Below are 17,518 nucleotides of genomic sequence, written 5' to 3' on the forward strand. Positions count from 1 at the left end.
GTGTATAGTCTGTGCTTGTGGTAAGTAACTTGAGAGGCATTGAGAAGGCATTTCATTACTGATTTGACTCAGTAATCTTGTCCCCTTCTGGTAATACATTAACAAAAAAACTGATACCTCACACCTCAAAGTGTTACGTTTCAGAAATATGTCAGATAGAAATAACGTTAAGAAGTATTTCAGATAGTTAAAAATCCACTGATTTCTTTCTGATAATTTGGAAACTTGAGTCAGGGACTAGCTCAAAAGTTACCTTTGCTCAGCAAGCTTTTCTTAGTGAAAATATACGGTGGAAACAGGACCGTTGGGAACGCGTCAGGTGTTTGGAAGGACGGCCCCACAGCAAGACAGCGCTTTTCGGGCGAGGCTGGGTGGGTGTGTTCAGGGGGTTTCCGAACGTGGGGAGCTGGGGAGTGTATACAGTTCGTGTGCTCTCATTTTAATAATTATCATCATAAGCATCTGCTGGGCCATTTTGATTATTATAACCAAATAGTATCAACATTAATGGCCCACATTTGCATTAAATATTGTGTTTAATGGTTTTAACTTTCAAAATTTTACAGTAGTATTTTTTAAAACTAGGATTTGTGGACATATATGAGGCATCCTTGAGAATTTGTTTTTTTCCTTTAAAATATATCTTAAGTTTGAGAAACATTGTTTTGGGGGAATTATAGGAGTGCATATGTATAAATAATTGATATATCAAATAATAACCAACTACTTATTAACAGGTCCTTATACTGCCCTTCTATTTAAAATGAATGAGCATTGATTACCTTTCTGATCATGTATTGTGCATTTGTTTAAAATGTGTTTTTATAAATACTTTTCCACTCACTTGATTCTCTCTAAATTAAATAGAATTTTTTGGTATGTTTCTTATGTGATAAATACAGTTAATTTTTTTCAATTTAGGGATTGATTCCGAGGGCCACGCAGCCAACTTTGTAGAAACAGAGCAAATTGTGCACTACAACGGGAGCAAAGCCTCATTTGTCCAGGCAAGTGAGCGTGTCTGTGGGCTGGCCAGCCAGCTGGCCTTTTCTGTGGGGATAGGAAATTTGTTACGTCATTGAGATTTCTCTCCCCTCCTTTAACACACTTGTCTACAGTGTAGGAAAAGTGCCCCCAGAACAAAGGCGGTCCGTTAATCTGGCGCTCGCTGGGTGGCATTTCCTGCCCTTGGTTAAACCCCAAAGGCGAGGGTGGGGCAGGAGGTGCGGGGCCCTGGCAATGCGGCCTCCTCCCCGCTCGGCCCTGTGGCCTTCCTCAGGGCGACGAGGGCAGGACGACCCCGTCTGCCTTGCGGCACCTGAGAGGAGCCTGTCCCCCTTGCTGCCTCCGTCAGGGGCTGTGGGTCACGGGCCCCCCCCGCGCCGGAGGGGCTGCACATGCGGATCCCTGCGGGAACGAGTGCGGCCACTTTCCAGTTTCCACGCAAAGCCAGCGCAGGTAACAGGCGTGGCCTGTTACTGTCCACTCCTCGGTCAACGGGTTTCTGGAATTTAGGGGAAACACTGAACGAGGTACTGGTGCTGTGCATATAAAATCAGAAGGAGAAAAGTTCCTTTCCCAAAGGATTGCCACAAAATAGGCACTTTAGGAGCAGGTACACGTGGACGTCTTTCATAGTTGGTAGGTTGTATTTATGGTCTTTCCTTTGCAGTCACTGATGTGTATGTACCGTGACAGGAAGCAAGCTGAGGAAAACAAGTCTACACGTATGTTTCTTTTCACATTTCTCTCTCCTCTTTCAGACTCGAGGATCAATACCAGTTTTCTGGTCTCAAAGACCAAACCTCAAGTACAAACCACGGCCACAGATCAACAAAGTAGCAAATCATGTGTGTATCTTCTGTGTTTTCCTTATTGGCATTATAATTTATATATAGAGCATGTATTTATTCCTCATAAATCAAAATTCATCATCTTTGAGGCCTTTCTCCTTGGTGCTGGCACATAGTGAACCCCCTCAGGAGGGTCCAGCCTGCAGCCTGCGTACAGCCCAGGACGGCTGTGAATGCGGCCCAACACAAAATCGTAAATTTACTTAAAACATTATGAGATTTGTGTGTGTGTGTGTGTGTGTGTGTATGTGATTAAGTGTCACAGCGTATTTAATGTGTGGCCCAAGACAATTTTTCTTCTTCCATTGTGGCCAAAAGGTTGGACACCCCAGAGTCCAAACCAAAGGGTTGTATAGATGGCATGTTAGAAATGTGAAAAACAAGCCATGGTTGAATGGTATCTCAAATTCAGATTTTAGAGATTTCAGTAAGATTTGCAGCTACCTGGTGTTCAGAGTATTTTGTGTATTCTGTTTGAGGTTGTGCTCAGAATTACAATAGTAGTATTGCAGCTTGGAGCAGAATGGCTTATAATTACTATTTACTGTGTGGTATTTAGATGATCTAGAAGACAGAGACGAGGTTTCTGTAGCAAGGATATTTAAGGAGATACTTTAAAACATCTTATGAATATTCTTACAATGTGCTCTAATAAAGTGTCTTAATTTTTTTTTCTTCTCTAGTTGGATGGTTTCCAAAGGCATTTTGATTCGCAATTAATTATTTATGGAAAACAAGTCATAATCAATCTGGTATGTTTCTTTCTTGTTTCTGGGGAAGCAAAACAAACCAAGAGAAAAAGGACGTTTTTTAACGTAAAATTTATCATTTTAACCATTTTAAGTGTACAGTTGGTACCATTAAGAATGGCGTACAGCCCCGGCTGGTGCGGCTCACTGGGTTGAGTGCCGGTCTGTGAACTGAAAGGTCATCGGTTAGATTCCCAGTCAGGGCATGTGCCTGGGTTGTGGGCCAGGTCCCCAGTGGGGGGGCGTGTGAGAGGTAATTCATAGTGTTTCTCTTGTACATCGATGTTTCTCTCCCTCTTTTTCTTCCTCTCTTCCCCTCTCTCTAAAAAATAAATAAAACCTTCGAAAAAATACTGTGCAACCATCACTACTGACCATTTCCAACTTTTTGTCGTACCAAAAGGAAACTCAGTATTCATCAGACTTAACTATTATTCCTCTCCCCTCGGCCCCAACTAACTATATTCTACATTCTGTATAAATTTGCCTGTTCACATATTTGTTCCTTTGTGTCTTGCTTATTTTATCTAAAGTCCATTCATGTTGCAGCATGTGTCAAAATTTCATTCCTTTTTAAGACTGAATACTCCATTGTATGTGTAAACCAGTTTGTTTATCCATTGATTTATCCATGGACATTAGATTGTTTCCATGTTTTAGTTACTGTGAATAATGCTGTGTGCACGTATCTGTTTGAGTCCCTGCGTGCAGTTCTTTATCAGGTATAATACCTAGGAGTGGAAATGCTGAATCTTACGGTATTTCTATGTTTAACTTTTTAAGGAGCAGCCATACAGTAGCTACAATATTTTGCATTCCTCCGAACAATGCACCAGGGTTCCAGTTTCTTCACATCCTTGCCAACACTGTTATTTTCTGTATTTCTTTTGGTTTTTGATTATAGCCATCCCTGTGGGTGTGAAGTATTAAGTCATTGTGGTTTTGACTGGCATTTCTCTAATGACTGGTGATGTTGAGCATCTTGTCCTGGCCATTTGTGTATCTTCTTTGGAGATACTTTGTAGCATCCTTTCATTTCAACCTGAAGGACCTCCTTTCGCATTTCTTATGGGGCCCGTCTAGGGATAGTAACTCCCTCAGCTTTTGTTTGTCTAAGACTCATAACTGCTCTCTCATTTTTGAAGACAGTTTTGCAAAATACAGAATTTTTTGTTGACAGTTTTTTTTGTTTTGCATTTTCTCATTAAAATTAATTGGGGTGATACTGATTAATAAAATTACCTAAGTTTCAAGTGTTTGGTTCTGAAATACATCACCTGTATGTAGCATCGTGTGTTCACCTGAAGCGCAGCCTCCCTCCATCAGCATGTATTTGACCCCCCTTTCCCTTAACTACCTCTCCCTGTCCTGCTCTCCTCCTCGTAACCACCACACTATTGTCTGAATCCAGGAGCTTTTGCTTGTTTGCCTTGTTTGTTTGTTGTTTTCAGGTGGTCCTTTTCTTTCAGTGTGTTTGACATATCCTCCCACTGCCTTCTGGCTTCCAAGGTCTCTGAAGAGAAGTTGTCATATAATCCTATTAAGATTTTACTGTATGTGACGAGCCATTTCCCCTGTTGAGTTTAGTATCCTTTCTGTATTTCAGTTTAATTAAAATGTGTTTGGTGTGGGGTTCTTCGAGTTTATTACACTTGGAGTTTGGTCAGCCTCTTGGGTTTGAAGATTTGTTTTTCATCAGATTTGGGAGGTTTGGGCCATTTTCCCTAAATGATCTCCACACCCCCTTCTCTCGCCTCTTCTGGGGCTCCCGTAACGAGCACATAGTCTGCTCGATGGTGCACAGGAGTCCCCGTGCCTCTGTTTGCTCTTTTTCATTCTCTGTCCTTTCTGCTCCTCAGACTTGACTCTTTCATCTGTCCTCTCTTCAAGTTTGCTGATTCTTTTTTCTTCCTGCTAAATATGCTTTTGATCTCCTTTCATGAATTTTAATTTCCATTTTGTACTTTTTATCCCCCGACTTAGTATTTGGTTCCTTTGGATAATTTGTTTCTTTGTTGAACTTCTTGTTTTGTTCAGGCACTGTTTTCTGGAGTCCCTTTAGTTTTTTTGTCCATCTTTTATTATAGCTTTGAGCATATATTTTTCAAACGATTAGACTAAGTTTATTTAGAAAGTTACAGAGGCAGGAAAAGTGAGCCATTTGGGCGTGGGGTCGGGAAGCAGGTGACAGGCAGAAGGGCCCTTGGAGCTTAGCGGGGGTGGGGCAGGGGGAGGCAAGAGCAGCGCACCTGGGGGGAGGGGGAGGGAGAAAGTCCAGGCATGCGCCCCGGAACCACAGGGCCCTGAGCAATATTGGAGACAGTTAGTTTAGAACCTTTTTCTAATAAGGTTTCTGCAACGATGGTTTCTGACCATTCATCCTTTTTCACTGAATAAGCCTTATGTTCTTATTTCCTTACATGCCCTATGATTTCTTTGTTGTGGATGAAACTGGGGTACTGGTTGGTTATAATGTGGTAACTCTGGACCCGTGGGTTTGCTCTTTTTTCGTTTCTGTTTCACATGTTGAAGGCTCTAGTAATCCCCTTGTTTTGAGGCTTTTCCAGACTGTTTTTGCTAAGACTATTTCCTGCCATGTTTGCTCACTGAAGTCTGTTCTTTTAGCTCATGTTCAGCTAATGCTTTGACAGAGATTTCCTTGAATGCCAGGAATTGAAACAAAGAAAAAAACAAAAAAGAGAGCACATCAGCTCCCAGTCTCTGCAGATTAGCGAGGTGTGCCCAGGGGCCAGGGGCCAGCCTGAGGTGAAGAGTTGAGGTATCCTCAGGGCTTTCCCGAGCCCGCATCTCACCTGGGCCCGCATGGGGCCCTCTAACATCCCCCTTACCCGTGGCTGCTTTGTAATGCCCTAATTTCCCAAAGATTACCCCCCCAACTTCGTATGCAGGCTTAGATGGTCTGTTTCATGTCTCTGCCCGGAATCTTTTGCCCTGAGCATCTGTTGGTCTGCGGTCCTGTTTCAGCTTTTATGGGCAGTGCCCGCCGCTTCTCCTGCTTGTATTCACCGTCTTGCATGACAGACAAATAAGCCAGGCCTTTAGGTCAGAACAAAACATGCACAGTTCTGTGCAGGCGAGGTCTGGCCTGCCCCCTCCGGTGTGCGGAGGGGAACTGAGAACCGGTTCCCGCTGCCTAAGACTGAGACTGTCCCTGCGCAGGGATGGGCGTAAGGGCAAGTAAAAGCGCCACAGCTGTTCTGCGGTTTTGAAGATGGATTCCTCTTGATGGGACCTTTTCTTGGTTGCTGTAAACCTTTGATTGTTGTCCAGAGCTCCTGTAAACTTGGTTCAGACGGGTTCTGGCTTTTTCAGAGTTTCTGAGAGGGAACAAGGACTTCCATCACCCTAGTCCTCCGTTTTGCTGATGCCACTCTCCTTCCAAATAAACTTAAAGCTATGGTGTTTTTAATTTCTTACAGGTTAACCAGAAGGGTTCAGAGAAGCCACTCGAACAAGCATTTGCAACAATGGTGTCTTCCTTGGGGAACGGAATGATCAGGTACCTTACCAGGCGTCTGTGGGGGACTTTTCGGGTTAGGCGCGCACTCACATATATATATGAGTACATAGATCTCATTTACCGTCCATTTCACAGACGTGTATTTCAACTTAATTTTTTTTACTACTAGATCAAAGCATGGTTTTGTTGGCTTAAAATTTTCTCTGGCATAATTTCTATTGCACAACTTCTTAACAGTCGAGTTTTAATTTGAATTTTATAAGAATTTAGTCTGTGATTAAAATTGCCTTCTTGAGGCTTTGTGTCCCTTGAGTTTGTGTCCCTGTGGTCATCGAGGCATGAATTGCAGCCCCTCGTGATGGCTTCCTGCAGTCCCACCCGCCTCGGGAGCTGGAGCGCTCTCCTCTGGCCTGGTGGCCTTGTCCAGAGCAGCAGCGTGGCCTACTGGACGTCACCAGGCACAGCTGCAAACCCCTTGTAGCCTTGGCGGAAGAGGGGCCCCCCCAGGCGGCAGGAGCTGCCTGGTGGAGAGGTGCGGGGGACGAGTCAGCCTGTCGGGAACCTGCCGTGGCCGGGGCTGTGCTCTCGTGGGAAGTAGAAACAAACTTTGGGGGAAACTTCCCAAAGGAATAGTTCTAGGTTCTTTGGGGAGAATTTTAAACATACACGAAAATGGGATGATACAGTGAACCTTTGGGGAAGAGTTTGTCTATTTTGTCCAATTTAAAAACTAGCAAACTCATCAGACCTTTGCCCTGTGCCCATTGCGGCCTTCTCACCGCAGTGGACCTGTCCACTTCCACTCGGGGGGACGCAGAGGAGGAACTGCTCACCAGACGTGCCTCTGAATCCCCAGGGGGACATGCTCACACTATACCTCAGCCTTGACAATCAGAACCTCTGGGTTTGGCGTCCATCGTGTCTCTCCTGGGGACGCGTGTGTCCTGGCTTCTGTGAGCGCCTGGTTGCGGCCTCTCCCCAGAGGCTTCTCGGGGCTGTGCTGGCCTCCGGGGTTGTCCTCAGCGTGGAGCGGCAGCTTACCAGGGACACACGGGGGTCTCCGTGTGTCCTCTGCCTTCTGTCCCCCGCTCTTGGCTTTCAGGGACTGATTCATGACTTCCCCCTCTCACAGCGCGTTCCCCAGCTTGAGGTCGGCCACCTTACTGTACGTGCGCGCTCTCACGGAGAGCTGTGCCTGCTAAGTCTGGATAACTGACGACAGCCCTTGGCCCATTGACCCGTGTGTGTGATGCGCAGACCCTGAGGGGGGCTTTTGTCAGCATGGTCAGGAGCAGCCGGCGTGGGGGCCATCCTGCCTCTGCGCCTCACAGCCCCTAGCACAGAACAGACGCTCCTTGGACTGAACCATGTTTGACCGTTTGGAGCATTTTAATGAACTTGAAAACCACAAAACGGGATGCTCTCCTTTGCACACGGGGGTAGAGAATAAATGTGTGCGGTAGAGAATAAATGTGTGCTAGAGACTCGGTTGGTGAGGGCTCCTCTCCAGGACACGCCCCCTGCCCTCCCTGAGCGCGCTGCACCGGTGCCCCGCCCAAGGGCCCCAGCAGAGCCGTGAGGTGGGAGCGTGTGCCGCTTCTCCCTGCGGCCGGCCGTGAGCCTGCGACGGCGGCCGTGTGCGCAGCGCGGAACCAGGCGTGGAGGAGGCCCTGCTGTCCCAGGCCGTCCGGTTCCTGTGCTCTGCTGTAGAGAGGAGAGTCGGCTGTGCAGGTGTTACTGATAGAAGAAAAATGATCAATCTTTGGTTAGTTTTGAATATCTTTTCTTTTGGTAGATACATTGCCTTTGACTTCCATAAAGAATGTAAAAATATGAGATGGCATCGACTAAGTATTTTACTGGATCAGGTAGCAGAAATGCAAGATGAATTAAGGTAAGCTGTCTCACCTCCATCTCCCCGTGGAGGCTGTGGGATGAGGTCTGTGTGTGTGTGTGTTAACCGTATTTATTCATTATCTAGCAGACTTACAGTATAGTTCCCTGGAATGACAGCACTTGCCTGCACTATTGTTTCTAGGGTTTTCTTTTATTGAAAAGATGAGACTTCATAATTTAAAAAAATTTTTTTAGAGAGGGAAAGGGAGGGAGAAACATTGACTGGTTGCCTTTTGAATGCACCCGGACCTGAGACCAAACCTGCAACCTAGGCATGTGCCCTCCCCAGGAATTGAACCCACGACCTTTCAGTTGGTGACCTGACACCCAACCAACTGAGCTATGCCAGCCAGGGCTAAAAATACTGTCTTTAAGTTCTTAAAAATGACCCACAACAGGGTGTTTCTGTATTTTTATAAATTATCTTTCACACATTTACAATTTTTTTACATAATGAAGTTAATTTGCTACAGTTTTATAGTCAGTTTTTTTTCACTAAACATTCCATTACAGATGTGTGTCATTAGCGTTCCTAGTCCTTGTAAGGACAGTGTTTATGGCGCTTCTGCGTTCCATTGGGCAGTGATACAGTGTCAGTTAAATGCGCTGCTCTGCCGCCTTACGTCCCTCAGGGGAAGTGGCCTGTGATGCTGCGCTTGCTTTTGGAAGCGGGGCTCTCTTGCATGGCCCTTCAGGCGTCTCTTTGGTCTGTGGTAATGAAATACACCTGGACTGTGCATTGCCTCTCTGACCTTTCAATTTACTGGTTTTAATATTGTTACGGCTCAGAGACTGGTGTTATAAGAGTATGTCCTTAGTAAATTTAACCGACTTCTATGAGAGTGTTTATACAAATATGTTTTAGTTATTTTCTAGTGGACTCCACCGGCAAGGTGGTGGCGACCCAGGAGGGCGTGTTCCGCAGCAACTGCATGGACTGCCTGGACAGGACCAACGTGATCCAGAGCCTGCTGGCCCGCCGCTCGCTTCAGGCCCAGCTGCAGGTGCGGCCCCGCTTCTCCTCCATTAAACGGCATAGCCAGCCGTGAAGGGAGCTTCATCTTTAAAAACCAGTGACAAAAGCATTCACGTTGCCCTCGCCCTCACCCCACTCATTTTGTTTCTGCGTCTTGTTTTGTGGCTGTGCATTTTCCGTAGCCATGGTCAGTCTGCATGCGCACAAGTTGAATCTTGCCATTTCCTGTAGCGTTATATGTAATCATAGTTTTTAAGTGCTGCATTCAGTTACACTACAGTTTCCTAAGCCTTTTAGGGTACTACATTTTTAGCTTTTAAGTAACACTGTAGAGAACTATGTCTGCATATATTATTTTTAACTTGGACTAGTTCCTTCTGGCTGACTCCTGGAAGTTCAGTTACTGGGTTAAAGGGAATGTATGCAGTACTTTCCAGAGGCCCTGCCAGTTCGCGCTGATGTCAGCGAGCAACAGATGAATCCATTTCCGTGAACTCTTGCCAACATTAGATATTTTTACTTAAAACTTTTTTTTCTATTTTAATAATACAGAGTAGTGCCTCAAGTTCGTTTTTACTTGCATCTCTTTTATTACTGGCAAAGGATAGTAATGCCCCAGGTAAAAAGCTCCTGACACAGTTTTGCTTCATCATTAAGATTATGCTGTTGCAAAAAATAGATATAAATATTTTCTTGTTTATGTTCGGAATGAAAAGTATTTAAAGTCCAACTTTTTTAAATCACATTGACATTTGTTGTGAGGGGCAAACAAGTGGTTTCCTGCTGAAATAATTAGTAAGCCTCACAACTTTGTGCGTAACGGTTTTGGGGTCCCCAGGGAGGAATCATGGAGGCTGAATACCTCCCTGAGGAGGGATTGTCCTTAAACCCCAAAGCAGCCTGTGTCCAGGGCACAGATCCCCTTTTGGAGTGGTCTCTGGTTCCTTTGATTTGTGTTGGACTGTGTGCTTGTCAGTCTGTTGGACTGACTTCAAAGTATGTGTTTCAATAGCAGCAATATTAGGAATGGTTGTTTCCAGGGCCGATGAACAAAAACCTATTTAACTAGGTTCTGTAGTCTGCAGTTATAAAACGTGGCCAGGTTCAGAGAATCTTTGGGCAGACGCCTGTCCCTTTCGGGGTGGCCGAGCTCTCACCCATGAAGGCCGCTGAGGTGGCTCCTGCGCTGAGCGTGAGGTGGTGATGGTGAAGCTGGTGGTCCTGAGAGGGCCGAGGGTCCACGACAAAGCCCAAGGCAGAGTTCTGTGGCCTGTGAACCCAAAGGGGAGCCTGCGGGGGACCTGGGGTGCCCAGGAACCCCCCGAGAGCATATGCGAAGGGCCGTGCAGTGCGTGTTGGTGGGGAGGCAACGTGCAGGTTTCCTCCTTTTCTCAGTGGGGGGAGGGAGGCGGTGGGGGGAAGGAACAACAGCTGGAGTCCCATGGAGCTGTCATGGTGCCCCTTTCCTGTCCCTGTGCCCCCTCCCCAGGAGCAGGCAGTCCCGCTGCCCCTCCTGCGGTGCTGGGGCTCCAGGGAGAGGGGGCCGCTGTGCAGAGGCCGCGCCTCCCGCCCGTGGCCGGCAGCCAGGAGTCACGGGAAGTGACTTGAAGACTGTCTGCTTTTTCTTCTAAATCTGGTGCTGAAATCTACTACATGTAAACATGGGAGTTGTTCTTATTTCAGAGACTAGGTGTTTTGCATGTGGGACAGAAGCTTGAAGAACAAGATGAATTTGAGAAGATTTATAAAAATGGTAGGTGTTTTCTTTAACAGAGGCAAAGTTACTCAAATTTTGAAATAGATTAATACTTTAGACCTAGAACTCTGGTTGTCATTTCATCATTATCAGCTGATCTTTACTTCTTTTCACAGCCTGGGCCGACAACGCAAATGCTTGTGCCAAGCAGTATGCGGGGACCGGTGCCTTGAAGACCGACTTCACCAGGCAAGCTTGCTTTGAAAACGGCGGCCTTTCGGACAGATGGCCGCAGTCCTGGGGCAGCGGCCGGTCAGGGCCCATGGGGCCAGGGTTGCTGGGCGACGAGGCCCCAGTGCTTGCGGGTGGGCCCTTCCCATCGCCCCCCCTCCCCACCCCGCCATGATTCGGACGCGCAGGTGGCGAGAACCTCGGCTCCTGTTCCTCTCGGCCCTGCCCTGTGCCTGGATTGGCCCTGTCAGGTTCGGCAGGTTGGGGCCGGCCTGAGGCCTGCACCGCCAAAAGGCACCCGGATGGTTCTGAGGCTGCTTCCCGCAGCTGCGTGGGGCAGTGAGAGGCGGGGACGTTTTGAACTGGTTACAAATGCAGTTGGGCCTTTTTCTGCTCTCTGGGTTTCCTGGGAGCCAAATAAGATTTCTCAGTCTTTCTGCCATTTCACACCACTCAGCCTGGACCTTGTGTCTCTCTTTCTTCTTGTCTTGGCACTTGACATGGAACTTTTCCTCTGTGTGCCTACTTTGGTGGTGTTTTAGAAAGGGAATACATATTCCTTGGACTCGCTTAGTGGTGTTTTTTGTGAGGTACCTCCTTTATGTTCTCAGGGTTGACTTCTAAAATCTTTGTAATTCCCGTATCTCCATACAACATACATATTGGCCTTTTTTTTTTCGAAATTCACACTATGAAGCTGTGAGAATTTAATATGGAAATAGGTAACTCAGCACTTAACCTCTTTCAACCAGAACCGGGAAAAGAACTCAGTTGGGACTTTTAAAGGACGGCTGGAACTCACTAATACGGTATTACAAGAACAACTTCTCTGATGGCTTTAGGCAGGTACGTTTGTGTTTGATGTTCATTTTGGGTCATGAGGCGGCCACACCTCGGCGCTGGTCCCCCGTAATGTAATCACACCTTACTCGAAGTTAATTGTTTTCCTTTTGTCTGTTCTAGGATGCAATAGACCTGTTTCTTGGGAACTATTCAGTGGATGAATTAGAGTCTCACAGTCCTTTAAGTGTTCCAAGGGATTTGAAATTCCTGGCTGTAAGAAACCTTTATGTTTTTCACATGTTAAAACCATTGTGTCTGAAGGCATAGATAGTGCCAGCTCCCCTTGATTTAGAACAGTATGTGGTGTTCTCAAGGGAATATAAATGCCCAAAGCCCCCTCGGAGGACGTCTGGGAGAGGAGTAGAGTAACTGGAGCATCTGTGCTTTGTTTTGTTTTCAAATTTCACCACCTTGTGCACATCCTTTTACTGTGACGACACATAGCAAAGATAATGTGGGAGGTTTCTCATTTGAAGAAGACTCCACTCCCCTTAGTCAGGGGTTGCTAGAGGCAAGCTTGTATCTTGGAAGGCAAAGTACAGGCATGTGCCTCAGAGATATTGCAGGTTTGGTGCCAGATACTGGAATAAAACGAGTATCTCATTAAAGTGAGTCACATGACTATTTTCGTTTCCTAGTGCATATAAAAGTTTGCACTATACTGTGCTCGGTTAGTGTACATATCTTAATTAAAAAATATTGTTGAAAAATGCTAACCATCACCTGAGCCTGTAGGAAAGATGGCCCTAATATTAGGCTTGCCTGACAACAGGGTTGTCACAAACCTTCAATTTGTTTAAAAAGAAAAAGAAAAAGATGGTACCTGCAAAGCCCAGATAGGTGGAGCGCAGGAGGATGAGGCGTGCCAACGTGTTTTGGGTGCTCCCCTCCTGTGTTGACTCCTGCGTTCACCAGACTCTGCAGGGCCTCTCCGAGGCCACCCGTCACGGGGCAGAGCGGCCTGGAGCGGGAGGGCCTGGTGTCCCAGGCTCGCGTCCGGGCAGCCTCCCTCCACGCGGCACTCGGCTTGGAGCAAAGGCATGCTTCTCAGATCTGGTTACGTAACCAGCCTGAAGGTTTGGGCAGTTGTGATGGAACCCCTAAGTAGGAATGTTTTGTTGAAAAAAGACATTTGTGTATTATATTGTGGAAGTTTTATTTTTCAGGGAAAGCACGCGCAGCTGATTTGGCAGCCACTGGGTAGCGTTCTCACTGACGGTCTTGCTCCGTTCTCTTTCCAGCTGCCGATCATCATGGTGGTGGCCTTCTCGATGTGCATTATCTGCCTGCTCATGGCAGGTGAGTCTCTTTCACATTCTCCTCGTTGTGTTTTAGAACGTTGAATGTTCCTGGTACGACGTCTTGAGTTTTGGAGTCTACTCAATGCTTGATGTTTCCCAATTCAGTTCACCAGTGAAGTGAGCAGATAAGACTGGTCCTTAAATGTGACCAGAGGAAAAATACATACTCAGTAGCTTCATAAGTGTTTTTTTCTTAAGATTTTTAAACTTTTTTTTTTTTTTTTTACTGCCAGAGTAATAATACATAGTCGTTATTGAAAATACAGCTGGGCAAAAAGAAAAAAATATCTATTATCCTGCCTCCCAGAGATACACTGACTGCTCTTCATTTTTTGATGTTTTAATCTTTGTAATTGTGTGTGATATTTTTTCAAAGATACAAATTTTTCATAATTTTTTTTCACTGATCAATGTAAACATTTTCCCATGTTCTTTATTTTTAAGGGCTGCAAAGTATTCTATTTATGGATATACAGTTTGTTTAACCAACCACCTGTTGGACAAATAAGTGTTGTTAATAGATTAATGTAGTACTTACAAATTTTAATCAGTTGAGAGCAAAATTGGCTAAGAACTGAGCTAACAAGGTCCTTACTGGTTTCCTTTCTTCCTCTCAACATTTTCCTATGTCACTAAGTTCATAAGCATCAAAGACTTGCGTATCTCCATTGAGTGATATTCAGCGCTCTGGGAATGTGGGTCTGCCTGTGACTGGGTTGTACGGTACTTCTGAGGCGCAGCCTTAGACGCTCTGGAAGAGGAGGCGCCCTTGTCTTCCCCCTCCCCCCTGAATCCTGGGGCTAGCATTTTGCGGCTTGTCTGAATTCCTCTCCTCGGGGCCCCATTCAGGTGCTGCCCCCACCCCCAAGGTGGTCCTTGGTTCTCCCCCACACGCAGGACAGCTGAATGGAATTTAGGAAAACGGCACAGCAGCGCCCTGACCCGTGCGGCTCAGCGGGTCGGGCGTCCTGCAAAGCGAAAGTCACCGGTTCAGCCTCCCGTCAGGGCACATGCCTGGGCTGTGGGTTTGGTCCCTGGTCGGGGTGTGACCAAGAGACAAACGATTGATGTTTCTCTCTCACATTGATGTTTCTCTAAAAATAAAATACCGTATTTTGCCATGTATAATGTGCACGCATGTTTTTGTGTGCAGCATATCCATGGTATGTACTCATATACCCACATGTAATGCCCATCCTTTATTTTCCCTCAAAAAATTGGGCAAAAGGTGTGCATTATACAGGGAAAAATACAGTAAGTAAAATCTTGTTAAACAACTAAACCTCTAGAATAAGAATGCACATCAGGAGAGTTATGTACATACAAGTGTGTTATTAGAGTAGGTTATTGAGTTTTGTTTTAGACACACTAATACATAATTTTTCTGACACATGTACATTTTGTAGTTGTTTTTGTGTAGATATTTTGATAGTAGCTCATACTGTGAACTAAACTACTAGTGACACGCCGGCCAGGCGGCCAAGTTCATCGGAGCGTCATCCCACACACCGAAGGTGGCGGGTTCGGTATCCGGTCGGGGCACATACGGAAAGCAGCTGATCAGTGTTCCTCTTGCTCTCCCTCCCTTCCTCTCTAAAAGCAATAAAGAACATATATATCCTGGATGAGGGTTGGAGGATATATATACATAACTAAAAATAGGGCTGAGAAATTTAAAAAAAAATAAACTACAAGTGAGTTTCTTATAATATTAAAATACATAATCTAAAAGTAGCTATTATGTGAGTGATTGAACATGAAATAATTTAGACAAATGCTTCTCCACCTGGGCCCCTGGAACATGTTGAAAGCCGACAGTCGGCCCTGGTATCAGTAAATGACTTTCATTTACCACCGCTTTGTTTTTTATATCAACAGGTGACACTTGGACAGAAACGCTGGCCTATGTGCTCTTCTGGGGAGTTGCAAGCTTTGGAACATTTTTTATTATCCTTTACAATGGCAAAGATTTTGTCGACGCTCCCCGATTGGTCCAGAAAGAAAAGATAGACTGAGTTTGTGTCTGTGGAAAGCGGCTTGGCTTGGAAGACTCCACTGTGCAGAGCTGGAGTCTTTACTGACCCGCTTTCCACAGCAGCCCGCGGTCCCCGCAGAGCCTCGGTCCGGAGGTGCGCCCTGTGCTCTGTGTGGGCGACGGCCTAATGCCGACCTGGCGTCACTGTCTGGATGATGATCTCTTTACGGTCGAGACTGTTGTGCTTATAATTTCTGCTGTTCTTAATGCAAACGGGACCTGAATTCAGCTCACAGAATGGAAGGAATCTACTCATTGTCAGTTTAATCAACTGTTGCAGAATAAGTAATATATTTAAAAATCCAGCTTCTTTCATTACTTAGAACAGTAAAATTATTTTTCTAGCTTAGTTTCATTTTTGTCATTATGGAAGAAGGCGCTGTCAGCAAGCATACTTTTCTGCACATCTTTGAACTTTTCTTAGAAGTTGAATAATAAGCTAACTCTGCTATGTTTATATAACATACGTCTTTTACACTCATCAAGGAGTTTGACAGAAGAGACCCTGACATTGTGGCAGGGAGGGGTGTGGGGGCCATGTTCTCGGGGAGTCTTGGTTGGGCTGCCTTATGTGTAAGCGCAGCTTGGCGAAGTGCGATGAAGCAGTTCAGGTATTCTTTATCTTTTTTAAAAGGTGTAAATGAATCAAAGAATGTAAAGTCTATCTCTTATGCTAATGGTCCAAAGCCGCCTCTCTTTTAAGGATTTCCCTGGTGTGCAAAATCCCCTTGGTTGGTCAGCCACTTCCTCCTGGACACCTGGGTTTCTTTGTGGCCCTTCATGGAGACACAAGAGGCCCCGAGGGGCTCCTGTGCCGGGTCGGTGGGGACACAGAGGCCGTGGCTGCTGTGTGCTTGCCTGGTACGTGGCACCATGGAGGCACTTGCCTCTGTCAGGTAGGGCATAGTTCTCCAATCAAGGACCAATGTAAACTTTAATTTATGTGTAAAAACAAACCTGAAAAATATGCTTTAGAAGCTGTGCATAGGTCTAAGTCGGATTGTATATTCAAATTGTAATTGTGAGGTTTAAATATTAGAAAAGTACGTAAGGTAGTGTAATTGCCACTATTTTAAAACCGTTCGGTTAAATACTGCTACAGTATTTGTGTTGTGCTTGAAAATCTGTACAGTTTTTCAACAGCAATCTTGTTTTCCTTAAATATCTTTAAAAGCACCTTTATTTCAACATTACCTTTTTCTTTCAACATTATATTTTATAAACATTAATAAGAGGTGTTGCTTTTAGAAACTCTAAAGGCAGTAATCGCTGGAAAGCACTCTGTAGCTTCAAAATCAGTCATTAAAACTCACACTAGGGTAAGCAATTAGAACTACCTATCCCAAACATGTAAATAAGCAGAACCTGTTCCAAAGATGAAATACTGAAACCGGCTCATGTCTGCTGTCGCTCACATCTGCTATTACTCTGGCATTTCACGCTGGGAGCTTAACTTCGCGATGACAACAAATCCCAAACCGGGACCGCGGATGGGACGCTTTGCAGCGAACGGGCTGGTGCTGGGGTGGCTGATTGTGCCCTACAATGATTTTATTTCTAAATTCATGTACTGTATATCCATAAGTGAAAATAAAATGTCATATTTTCTAACTACTGTTGGTGTCATTCCTATACTTTATTTTGAAAGGAATTTTTTTTATTAGAATTTTAAAAATCTTGCAAAGCAATGCATGGTCAACGTAGAAAAATTTGACAGCATAAGGGAACAAGAAATTTTGTAGCTCCTGAAATCCTACTTTCCAGTTATGCTCGCTTACGAAATTGTGTTTATCCTTATAATAATTATTTCTTAGTTAAAGCCAGGGAAATAATTTAGTAAGGTGTAATGTCCATAAAAAGATGTCCTTTGTTCCACCTCCCTATCGGCATTTGTTTTCCAAAATGATAACAGGCCTCAACTGACGAGTGGGATGATACTGCTTATTGGAAAGTGTCCTCTAAGGCCACAGGGAGGCGACAGAGAGCAGGATGGAACACCGAGGAGACCCTCGCAGGAGGAGCGTGTGGGGGGTCCTGGGCACAGGCCTCCGGGACACGCACCCCCCTCGTGAAGGGTGCCATGCTGCCATGGGCTGCGCCCTGCTCGTCCCGGCCCTCTTCTGCAAAGGGGTTTTAGGTGGCACTGCCACACCCTCCCCGTGCCCCGCCCTCTGCTGTGGTCCACTAGTCGGGGCTCTGCCTGGTGACCTGTGCCTTTGTTCCATGGGGGAAAGGTAAACTATGCTTCCGATGGCTTGATAATTGTTCAGCATGAATGAGATTTCATCAATGCACTCCTAAGCCGCCTCTTTGTGCTCTAAGTCTTCATTTGTGACCCCAAAATGGAAAGCTCTTTCCCATTCAGGGCTCAGTGATGGGCGGGAGGGGAGGAGGGGTAGTGGTGGGGCGGTCCCCCAAGCACCTGACGCAGACTCATCCCTCCGATGGTACAGGGCT

The 17,518-nt window shown here is 45.7% G+C and overlaps 1 protein-coding gene across 1 annotated transcript in view; it reads left to right on the forward strand.

Moving 5' to 3' along the window:
• The window catches only part of SACM1L (SAC1 like phosphatidylinositide phosphatase), a 41,266-nt gene extending 24,613 nt beyond the window's left edge, over positions 1-16,653 (forward strand). Inside the window, 12 exon segments of the mRNA XM_054594776.1 lie at positions 922-1,007; positions 1,764-1,850; positions 2,537-2,605; positions 6,043-6,122; positions 7,879-7,977; positions 8,845-8,983; positions 10,639-10,708; positions 10,828-10,900; positions 11,635-11,728; positions 11,846-11,938; positions 12,967-13,024; positions 14,905-16,653. Coding sequence (XP_054450751.1) covers positions 922-1,007; positions 1,764-1,850; positions 2,537-2,605; positions 6,043-6,122; positions 7,879-7,977; positions 8,845-8,983; positions 10,639-10,708; positions 10,828-10,900; positions 11,635-11,728; positions 11,846-11,938; positions 12,967-13,024; positions 14,905-15,107 — 1,151 coding nt within the window. The 3' untranslated portion in view covers positions 15,108-16,653.
• Positions 16,654-17,518: the final 865 nt, after the last annotated feature.

This window comes from Pteronotus mesoamericanus, unplaced genomic scaffold, assembly GCF_021234165.1.
Source record: "Pteronotus mesoamericanus isolate MK-2021 breed Mesoamerican mustached bat unplaced genomic scaffold, CSHL_Meso_final scaffold_533, whole genome shotgun sequence".
NCBI lineage: Eukaryota > Metazoa > Chordata > Mammalia > Chiroptera > Mormoopidae > Pteronotus > Pteronotus mesoamericanus.